This window comes from Achroia grisella, unplaced genomic scaffold, assembly GCF_030625045.1.
Source record: "Achroia grisella isolate CSIRO2021 unplaced genomic scaffold, CSIRO_AGI_Agris_v1 utg1314, whole genome shotgun sequence".
In the NCBI taxonomy this organism is placed as follows: Eukaryota; Metazoa; Arthropoda; class Insecta; order Lepidoptera; family Pyralidae; genus Achroia; species Achroia grisella.
The window spans coordinates 936,367-948,388 of NW_026712619.1; the positions used below are offsets into that span (position 1 = coordinate 936,367).

Genomic DNA, 12,022 nt, shown 5'->3' on the forward strand with positions numbered 1-12,022 from the left:
TAAATATTCGTATATCCTTACTTCCTTACCTTACTTAATATTATAAATGCGAAAGTAACTCTGTCTGTCTCGTTTTCACGTCAAAACTACTGAACCGATTAAAATTAAATTTGGTACACAGATAGTCTAGACCCTGAGAAACGACATAGGCTACGCTTTAATGCATTTAATAAAATGAAATAAGGGGTTAAAAGGGATGAAATGTTGTATGGAAGAATCGTCATTTTTGAAGCTAGAAACTTGAAACTTATTTTTGATGCTGTTGATTAAATACTAATTAATATGACATTCGAAGTTTGCAGAAATGTTACCCTTAAGGGGGTAAAAAATTTAACGTAAACGCGATTGAAGTTTGTATGGAACATCGTTCATTTTATTTGACTTTTATGGGTTAGATTATTGAATATTTTTTCTTTGTTTGGTCGAGGTCACTACAACACGCGGACGAAGTCGCGGCCACAGCTAGTAGTGTATAAATAAAAATAAAATAACAATGTTTATATTGCAGGAAAATCTTAATGGGAATGCTGAAGCCCACCAAGGGGCATATAATCATACGATCAGAGCATGAAACTGGTACTACACTGGGAATATGCCCCCAAAATGATATACTATTCGAGTATATGAACGCTAGAGAGCATATAGCTCTGTATGCTCAGCTGAAGAGTGGATTACCTTTGGATCAAGTTCGAGATGAGGTGGAAAAGTAAGTGATAACGTAACTATTAGACTTCTAGAGAACGGACAAGTGTATATTGTTTTTTTTTAATTTATTTGTACAATGTAGGTTGTAGGCAAGACATATAACAGCAATCCCTAACTAAGCTCAAGGGTTGAGTCGCAGGAATCAGAAATACTTAATTACAAAAACATTAACTTAAAACAGGCTCCAGTTCAACGAGGTACAGAATTGACCGATATAATATCGGTAATTTACAAAGAATAATAATAACTAAAATAAAAGCAAAGTTTTATATTATATTACTGTCATCTTTTTTTTTTTTTAACTATCCTTTCTTATCACATATTTCATTTATCTGTTATTGTTTTGTCTAGAACAATATTTTTATAATCATCATTTTATTCTATTATTCATCGTGTATATGGCAATGTCCATCTACTTTAAGAGATTATAGCTTAATTATAGTTTACCTCTATCCGGCTCGAAGGACCAATATGTTAAAATTTGAATTATGAAGGAATTTGTGGTTGTGTTGACTTAACTTGGGTTATCCTCTTAACACGGTGCAGGTCGGGGGACCCCTTTGCCCCGGTATCAACATCGGGGGCAACAACCCTTGTGGGTCTGGATGAACAAAGTCAATATAGGTGTATCCTCCAAATATGGTACTTACATGTATAAGTGAAGGTACCAGGGTGTCACACCCTGGCCGCACGACGCACTCTGGTACTTAGGTGTGTGTGTGTACTTAGGGTGTGTGTGTGTGTATGTACAGGCGGGGCTGTGCGTGGCGCTGGCGTTCGTCGCCAGGCCGCGCCTCGTCGCGCTCGACGAGCCCACCGCGGGCGTGGACCCCGCCGCCAGGAGGTACCGCCTGTTACTGGCGAGTGTCTGCTGCCTGCTGCCTGCTGCCTGCTGCCTGGTGGCGGCGGCTGTGCGTGGCGCTGGCGTTCGTCGCCAGCCGCCGCGCCTCGTCGCGACCCCGCCGCCTCTGTTACTGAGTGTCTGCTGCCTGACGACCCTGCTGCCTGCTGCCTGGTGGCGGCGGCTGTGCGTGGCGCTGGCGTTCGTCGCCAGGCCGCGCCTCGTCGCGCTCGACGAGCCCACCGCGGGCGTGGACCCCGCCGCCAGGAGGTACCGCCTGTTACTGGCGAGTGTCTGCTGCCTGCTGCCTGCTGCCTGCTGCCTGGTGGCGGCGGCTGTGCGTGGCGCTGGCGTTCGTCGCCAGGCCGCGCCTCGTCGCGCTCGACGAGCCCACCGCGGGCGTGGACCCCGCCGCCAGGAGGTACCGCCTGTTACTGGCGAGTGTCTGCTGCCTGCTGCCTGCTGCCTGCTGCCTGGTGGCGGCGACTGCAGCTCCAGAGATTTTTACCAGCTCAAAACCTGCCGGCTATACTTCCTAAAATGAATCTGTATTTCTATAATCATGTACAAGCTCATTTGAAAAGACGAGTGTCTGCTGCCTGCTGCCTGCTGCCTGCTGCCTGTGGCGGCGGCTTGCGTGGCGCTGGCGTTCGTCGCCAGCTCGACGAGCACTCCGAACGGCAGATTAGAGTGTCTGCTGCCTGCTGCCTGCTGCCTGCTGCCTGGTGGCGGCGGCTGTGCGCGTCTGTTCGTAGTCGCCTACATGAATCTTTATTTTATTTGATAATTTAATATGAATAATTTTCATGCCAACAGAGACATCTGGTCGATGATCATGAAGTTAAAGGAAGACAGAACAATTCTACTTACCACTCACCACTTGGACGAAGCGGAACTTCTCAGCGACCAAGTCGTTATCATGCACAAGGTAAATAGCTAGCAAATATTGTCATTTACAACTCAGTGCACTATGAAGTGCACTGAATTTTTCTGGAGTTATTATTACGACAATGATATCGTAATAATAACTCCAGAAAAATTCACAGTAGCGCCATCTAGTCCCAAATGAAGCAGAGCTTGTTTTAGAAACGTAAGGTAATTGTAATTCTTAAAATTGATACTAGATGGCGTTACTCTAAAAGTAAAACTATTTGTTATGATTATTTTTGCACCGCCAACAATTATTCTCAGTACTGCCTATGGTTGACTGGTAGAAAATACCGCATGGTGTTAAATCCGCCAAATGTACTGTTACTTTTGTACTGTGTGCATTAAAGTTATATAAATAAATAAAATAAATAAAACGTACTCTCTTCTCTCTCTCTCTCTCTCTCTCTCTCTCTCTCTATCTCTCTATATATTACTACTACTACTATACTACTACATTACAGAGTCTAACAGCTGTTGGACTCTGTTTCCGTATTTAGCCTTACATTTGGGGCGCTATGCTTGTACTGTATGTTTTATTATACCTAAGTGGTGTTATTATGATGCAATTGTTTTCCCAGGGTCAAGTCCACACAACTGGGTCACCGATTGAAATCAAACGCACCCTCGGAACTGGATACAAGTTGACCGTTACATACCCTAACCAGCCTGCTTGGTCAGATGCTAAGGAGTGGAAAGATGAGCAATTCTACATCGAGGAGAAGACCAAAGAGCTCCTGACTGCGGTCAAAGAGGTGGTGACGAACGCGAGCCTGGTAGATGTGAACGGTACTGAAGTAGAAATTACTATACCTTTCTATGATCCTCATGGGCTGAACACCAAGTAAGTAGTACTTGCACCTTGAGCCATGTTTTTTTCTTATAAACTATTTTTTTTTGTTAACTAACCTTGTATGTATTAACATATAAGGTTAGGCGGAAAGGCTATTACATTTTACTAATAACTATAAAAGCTATTTTTGTTATTTAGTTTTCATAAAAATTTAAACATATATTATCTACTAGCTGTACCCGCGACTTCGTCCGAGTGGAATTTTATTTTCTTTTTCTAAAATAAAAGGTAGCCTAAGTTACTCCTTATTACATCAGCGACCTGCCAAAAAATGTCCCGTTGAAATCGGTCCAGCCATATCACAGATTAGCCGGAACAAACAGACAGACAGACAGACAAAAATTATAAAAAAATGTTATTTTGGTGCATGTATTTATATTCATATGCATGTAGTAAAAAACGGTTATTTCAATATTACAAACAGACACTCCAATTTTATTTATATGTATAGATTACAAACAATCGATAACCCTGTTCTTCGGTATTAATAAAAAAAATTTGCCAACGTTCTTGATTAGTGAAATGGTAAGTAGGGGGCATAACCTCAAAACGCAAACATAGCAGGTTTGCGTTTTTTTCTTATTAATTCATAAAAACTATCAAATGTTGTTGCATATCTTTTATGATAGTGCTGATAACAGCTGATGTTAGGGCTGTGTATTTTGTTATTGTATTTTATATAGGAAATATATTTTTTATATGTGGAAAAAGGAACGAATTTTTATCGAAAAAAAAAAATTCATTTTCTTTTTTTTCGAATTTCTCTAATGCTGTTGGTCGCAGTTGGCCTTTACAGCTTCACCGGACGATGGGGGCGAGTGCAGATGGCACTCAAAACCTTATGGAGGGCCTATGACGGACTTTAGCCTGAGAGCACCGCAAGGGGTTCCAACTTTCGTAGTGATTTCGATCCCCGGGGAATCGATTGGAGGGGGACGGGGGATCGATCGGAGGGGGGTACATATCGTCAGTTAAATAGAAAAATGTAGTTCCATTTTCAAAATGTAATTTTTTTACAAGACAGGCATTTAAAGTTTTTTTTTATTTTTTATTTTTTTCCTATAAAATTTTAACAAAAATTTACACGGAAGTACTATATATTATTTTAAAAGTATTAAGTAATGATTAAGACGGCGTGGTTAATTTAATTGACTTATATAAGAGGAGGCAATTCTAGCGTCTAATTTTGAAAAATTACATTTTTCTATTTGATCGACGACATGTGTGTATGCATGTATGTATGTATGTATGGTAAGTTGTTACTTATAGCTGTTTGTTCTCCCAATAAATAAATACCTTATTTCCTTAAAGATCCGCTGTCGTACCTAACAATTAAATAAAATTTATATTCTTTTTTTAATTCAATATTATTATGTCTCTAGCTTCCTGCAGCTTTGCACTGTACTGGAGAGCAAGCAAACAACGCTTGGTTACAAAACCTATAGCATGGAGTGCAGTACTCTGGAACAGGTTTTCTTCAATATTTGTCAACAAGTAGACACGCCACAGCAGGGAATCGAATATGGTAACTTTCTCAACGCTTCTTGATATGTTTTGTATTTAGATTTTTTTTACAATTCACACAGCGCTATCTAGACCAAAGTTAAACTAGCTAAAACTTGTGTTATGGGTACTAGACAACTGATACAAATACATATTATTATTGATATATTTTTTTGTAAATACATACGTATTATACATAGAAAACACCCAGACCGATACAAACAATCATACTCATGAATACAAATGTTTGTGCCGTGCGAGGAATAGATGCCGCGATCATCGGAAGTAAGTGTCCTTAACCGCTAGACCACCGAAGCCGTCAAATCTTTTTATAGTTACTATCCGAACAGATACATTATGTTTGTAAATAGTTATCCAGTACCCTTAACACAAGTTCTGCTTAGCTTGGGACTAGATGGCGCTGTGTGAATTGTCCTGAGTAATTATTTGTTTGTATCAACTGTCCTGAGATATATTATAATCATTACAGCTCTAAGTCGTGCCATAATAAATAACAAGTATATTCATAGGAACAGGTTCAGAAGACACTCCGTCGAAAAGCGCCTCAAGTTCTAACATCAAGAACGACTCGACTCCATTGGTAGATAGCAAGGGTCCCCTGAGAGGCACTCCCGGTCAGCAGTTCCTAGCGCTAATTCATGCCAGATACTTACATTACTCCAGGAACAGGTCAGTTAAACAATATAAGAAAGGAAAAAAATCAGTTAAACAATATAGAAAAAAAAAAATTGTCAACTACTAACATGGTTTTTTGTTACAGCTAGAAAACATTTATTTTATTTATTAACGTTACAACACATTGTTCAATTTTATCCATAAATAAAGAAATAGAAAATCCTGAAGTAGAAATGGAAATAATCTTTATTATTAGTTTAAACATAAGTATGTTTATTTTATGTTTCAGTGTGTAGTTATGTTTGATGTTTATTTATATATGGTAGTATGTCGTAAATATTTACTCTGTGTTATCCGCCTAGATTTGTATATAAATACATAAATCTAGGTATGTATTATTATTATTTTATTATATTTATTATATATGAAGGTATCCGCTGAAAACCAGCGTCGTGGCACCCTGTCACGACATATGCTGAGCGGAGACCTATTTGGTACTGTAATTATTTTTTTTATTTATTTATTAGAAACCAATAGCGTTACAATTTAATTTACATTAATGTATGTTGTAAAATTAAAGCTACTATAGGTTTCACTTAATTAACACAAAGTATGTAGTATTGGCTTGCGCTAAAACAAAATAACAAAATAGGAAATCAAAGAAATAAACTGAAAACATAAAAAAAAATGAATTAAATAAATGATTGAAATTTAATATAAAAATGTAAATAAAATTTTAAAAATTAATTTCAGTGTACCAAACAATAAACAATAAACAATTTTCTTTCTTTCTTTATTCAAATAAACTTATACCATGTGCGCTGTAGCATAGTGCGGATGACAGTTTCAATAACGTTTCGTTTCACTTATAAAAGTTGCCGCGATTTACAAATTATGACCTAGTATTTCAGCTGTACCACATTCGGAATATATTACATCGTTAATAACTGTGGAAGTAACTTTCAGTTTATTTGACAAAATGCTATCCATCATCGGCAGGTGGCTGCTTTTCCTGCTGGTGGTACTGCCGTCCTTGTTCATGACAATAGCGATGGCTTTCTCCACCATCCGGCCGCCGGCTGACAACGAGATCGCATTGCAATTACGACCAGCTCTATATGAGAACACCACAGATTTCTTAATGTGAGTTAATCTAAATATATATAACTCAAAGGTGACTGACGTAGTGATCTATCAACGCACAGCCCAAACCACTGGACGGATCGGGCTGAAATTTGGCATGCAGGTAGATGTTATGACGTAGGCATCCTAAGAAAGGATTTTGATTAATTCTACCCCCAAAGGGATAAAATAGGGAATGAAAGTTTGTATGAAACTTTGTTAATTTTAAACCGATCAGGCTGAGACTTTGCATGCATAAAGCTACTATGACGTAGGCATCCCCTAAGAAAGGATTTTGATAAATTCCACCGCTAAGGTGATAAATTAACGCGAGCGAAGCCGCGGGCAAAAGCTAGTAATTCATATACTTACAATATAATAATAATGACCCTGGACAATTAACACAACGCCATCTAGTCCCAAGATAAATGGAACTTGTGTACACAACTGATATAAATACTTAGATACTTTTGTTTCTGAATACATTCAAAACACCCGATAGAAACAATCATTACTCATGAATACCGTGCGAGGAATCGAACCAGTGACCATCGGAAGTAAAGAGAAGTGCTAAACCGCTAGACCACCGAAGCAAACTTATACAAAGCGTAAAACAGAATTGAGGCATAAACAAAGAGAATGGTTCATGTTAATTTCATATTCCTCGGTTCGCGCAATTTTTTTAAAAAGCGTTTTCTGCTTCCTGTATCTGTACATAGTACAAAACAAAGTCGCTTCCGTCGTCTGTCTCTATGTATGCTTAAATCTTTAAAACTACCCAGCGGATTTTGAAGCGGTTTTTTTAATAGATAAGTGATTCAAGATGTAGGTTTATATGTATAATACATGTACACCCGTACGAAGCCAGGGCGAGTAGCTAGTTAATATATAGATTACAAATACAGGAAAATTACGCAGATTAAGTTTTAGGAAATATTGAAATCTATACATATAAATAAAATTGGAGTGTCTGTTTGTAACATTGAAATAACCGTTTTTTACTACATGCATATGAATATAAATACGGTACATACACCAAAATAATATTTTTTACAATTTTTGTCTGTCTCTCTGTCGGTCTGTTTGTTCCGGCTAATCTCTGAAATGGCTGGGCCGATTTTGACGGGACTTTTTTTGGCAGGTAGCGGATGTAACAAGGAGTAACTCAGGCTACTTTTATTTTAGAAAAATAAAGAAATTCCACGCGGACGAAGTCGCGGATACAGCTAGTATTGTATAAATTAAGTATATTTACACCTTGTTTCAGAGTTAAACCATCTGTATACGCAGAGAACATGAATCCAGCCTTCGCTGCCCAAGTTATGGAGTTACTTGCACTCAACAAACACACCAGGAGTTGGAAGGAACAGGTATATAGAATTGAGTTTAAGAATTTCTTTCCATGGATTCACCATGGGTGCGTGTCCATTGTGTGGCAGAGAGGGAAACTCCGAGGAGTTCCGGGACTTGTGACTTGGGTGTAGGTTTAGAAAAGATTAGAAAAACATTTATTGATAACCATTATTGATACATATATATATGTATGCACACATACACACACCCACACATACATATACATACATACGTATAGATAGATAGATAAAAATCTATTCGTATCCCGATAACAAACAAAGAGAGTACAAACAAAATTCAAATAACACATAAGAATGGTAAATAATTATAAAAAAAACAACACAACACTTTAACTTGCACACAAAATAAACATTAAAATACTTATTAGGCGCCGCAGGGATACGAAAGGGTTGAGCTACTTAGTGAACAATTTGCTCAACGAGCAAAACACTGATTTTCAATAGCAGCCCAGTAAGGGGTTAACATACATAAGGGGTAACATACATAAGGTGGTAACATACATAAGGGGTTAACATACATAAGGGATTAACATACATAAGGGGTTAACATACATAAGGGGGTAACATACATAAGGAGGTAACATACATAAGGGGTTAACATACATAAGGGGTTAACATACATAAGGGGTTAACATACATAAGGGGGTAACATACATAAGGGTGTAACATACATAAGGGGTAACATACATAAGGGGGTAACATACATAAGGGGTTTGTAGGTAATTTTTTCTATGTAATTGATGGCAAACGAACTGACGGCCCACCTGATAGTAAGTGGTAACCGTCGTCTATATACATGAACAGCACTACGGATATCACTTTATCATGTGACAAGGTGAGCAGATTGTATTATGGGTATATCTATACATATAAATAAAATTGGAGTGTCTGCTTGTAATATTGAAATAACCGTTTTTTACTGCATGCATATATGAATATAAATACGGAACAAACACCAAAAAACCACTTTTTAAGATTTTTGTCGGTTTGTTTGTTCCGGCTAATCTCTGAAACGGCTGAACCGATTTTAACGGGACTTATTTTTTGGCAGGTAGCTGATGTAATAGGGAGTAACTTAGGCTACTTTTATTTTAGAAACATTATTTTATTGTAGAAAAATGAAGTATAATTCCACGCGGACGAAGTCGCGGGTACAGCTAGTACATAATATACATAGAAAACATCCAGATCCATACAAACAATCATACTTAACATTTGGTGTACAAATGGTAATCGAACCCGCGACCATCGGAAGTAAAACTGTGTGCTAAACCGCTAAACCACCGTGGCCTTAAATTTTTTTGTCCAGAATGATAATGGAAAGTATAGTTTTTATGAAAATTACAATTTACAATTATAGGATTCACCAACTTGCAAATGTACGGACACGAGGCAGGAGTGTGACCGTACCAACAGTACGACATATAAGTCTAGACCGGAAATGATGCTGTTACCTGACGTGGACAAACTCAACCATTGGCTAGTGAGCTCGCAAGAGAACTACATCGAGAAGAGGTACAGTATTGCAGTATGAGTCTGACAACTAATTACAATAGAATATATTTATTTATTTATTTATTTATAAATAAATAAATAAATATATTCTTTTTTATTCAAATAAACTTAAATTTAAGCACTTTTGAAAAGTCAAACATTGTTTTTAATCTACCGCTCATTCGGAATGCTGTCTCATCACAAGAAGAATGATCAACTTGCGTGTTGCTCTTTTAAGTAATTGTTGTAACTAAAAAAGAATACAAGACAAAAAAATTAATAAAAAAATACTAATTCTCTGTTTGGCTTTGCTAATCTGTGAAGCGGCTTAACCGATTTCCACGAGATTTTCACTCGCAGATAGATAATAATCATGATATCCCTGAACAATTAACACCACGGTAAGTACAACTTGTGTTATGGGTACTAGACAACTGGTATAAATACTTAAATATTATTTTTTGTAAATACATACATAATATACATATGTAGAAGAGATAATGTTATTTTAAAATATTATTTATTTTTATTCCACGCGGAACAATTCGCGGTTAATAACTAGTATATATTATAATCACTAGATACGGCGGCTACTCATCCGCTGTGAAGAACAACATCTCCAATCTGGTGGTGTGGTACAACAACAAAGGTCACCACGCGCTACCGTCCTACCTGAACGGACTGAACACGGCGATACTGCGGACAGTGGCTGATGATACTGCCAATATCACCACCTACTCGCACCCCCTCAAGATATCTAAGGAGCAAATCAGCAAGGATACTGTGTAAGTATATATTGACTGATTTTTTTCAAAATTCAAAATATCTTTATTCATGTAGGTCTATTACAGACTCTTATGATATGTCAAATCTACCGTCAGTTCGGAATGATATCGAGATGAGAAGAACTGACAAGAAACTCAGCTCGTATTTTTTTTAATGTTGTACATATTTACAATAATACTATTTCATTTAAATTCAAATTTGGGAGAATAGAGTGACCACCAGCATATGCTATATAAAAAAAATCAAAAAAAATCTAATCAGTGTTCGCAACCTGAACAGACCAGTCCCCACAAGCAGCACCCGTTCACGAGTATGACGGATGAGCCAGCCATCATTGCACTCAACCATATTAGAGGGAGCACATCGACCCGGCCAACCACGCCGTCACAAGTTTGAACTTTATAGCGAGCATGACTGTTTCAAGTTACTCCACTACGTCATTTATATTATTTATAGCATAAACTGTACCAATCACAGTTCATCATTACATAGTATAAATAATCGCTGTCGCTGTCTGTCCGTACATATGTACGCCTAAATCTTTAAAACTACGCATCGGATTTTGAAGCTGTTTTTTAATAGATAGAGTGATTCAAGACGAAGGTTTATATATATAATACATGTACACCCGGGCGAAGCCGGGGCTAGTAGCAGGTTAGTATTATAAATGCGAAAGTAACTGTCTGTCTATCTGTTACGCCATAACTACTTGACCGATTTCAATAAAATTTGATACACAGATAATCTAGACTCTGAGACCTTTCTCCCTTTTTTCGCATTAAAGAGAAGCCTATGTTACATAGACTACTCTTTAATAAGGGTTGGTTAAGCGAAATAAGGGTTGCAAGGGGTTGAAAGGGGACATGAAAAGTTGTATATACATACTACGTATGTATAATTAAGTATGAAAGTGGCACCGATGTCGTAGAAGTTAAAAAGTAATCGTCTATCGTGGTATGGGCATGTAATGCGTAGGAATGAAGATCATATCCTAAGGACGGTGTTACATATGAATGTGGATGATTATAAGGGTAGAGGAAGACCGAAAAAGAGATGGATGGACTGTGTGAAAGATGATATGGTGAGAAAGGGAGTAAATAACGAGATGACTGCGAACAGAGATGAATGGAAGCGAAAAACATATTACGCCGACCACAAATAAATGGAATAAGGAAGAAGCAGATGATGATACATAAATAATAAATTTTAACATAATAATAATAATAATCTCAGGACAATTCACACAGCCCCATCTAGACCCAAGTTAAGCTAGCTAAAGCTTGTGTTATAGGTACTAGATAACTGATACATATACATAGTTTTTTTTTTTTGTAAATACATACATATTATACATAGAAAACACACAGACCGATACAAACAATCATACTCATGAATACAAATGTTTGTGCTGTGCGAGGAATCAAACCTGCGACCATCGGACGTAAATCGGTGTGCTAGACCACTACACCACCGAGGTCGTCATATATTGATAAGGTCCGATATATTAAGACTTAATTTGTATAGCATAAAAATGTATATTTTTCTCATCTACGTGGTACATGGTAGGTACCAGCACGTGGCGGACGCGGGGATATCAGCGCTGGTGCTGGTGGCGTTCAGCCTGGTGAGCGCGGGCGGGGCCGAGTACCTGGTGGCCGCTCGCTGCTCGCAGCAGAAGCGGCTGCAGCTGCTCTCAGGCGTCAGCCCAGCCGTATACTGGGCCGCCGCGCTCGCATGGGACATGCTGGTTGGTGGCACATTTTTTTTATAACATATATTAGT

At 37.9% G+C, this 12,022-nt stretch overlaps 1 protein-coding gene across 1 annotated transcript in view; it reads left to right on the plus strand.

The window, feature by feature from the left end:
• LOC131855165 (uncharacterized) overlaps window positions 1-12,022 on the plus strand; it is an 84,499-nt gene that overhangs the window by 56,931 nt on the left and 15,546 nt on the right. The window contains 11 exon segments of the mRNA XM_059206410.1: window positions 509-750; window positions 1,838-1,967; window positions 2,363-2,474; window positions 3,055-3,317; window positions 4,709-4,851; window positions 5,360-5,519; window positions 6,465-6,608; window positions 7,855-7,957; window positions 9,321-9,475; window positions 10,036-10,239; window positions 11,807-11,987. Coding sequence (XP_059062393.1) covers window positions 509-750; window positions 1,838-1,967; window positions 2,363-2,474; window positions 3,055-3,317; window positions 4,709-4,851; window positions 5,360-5,519; window positions 6,465-6,608; window positions 7,855-7,957; window positions 9,321-9,475; window positions 10,036-10,239; window positions 11,807-11,987 — 1,837 coding nt within the window.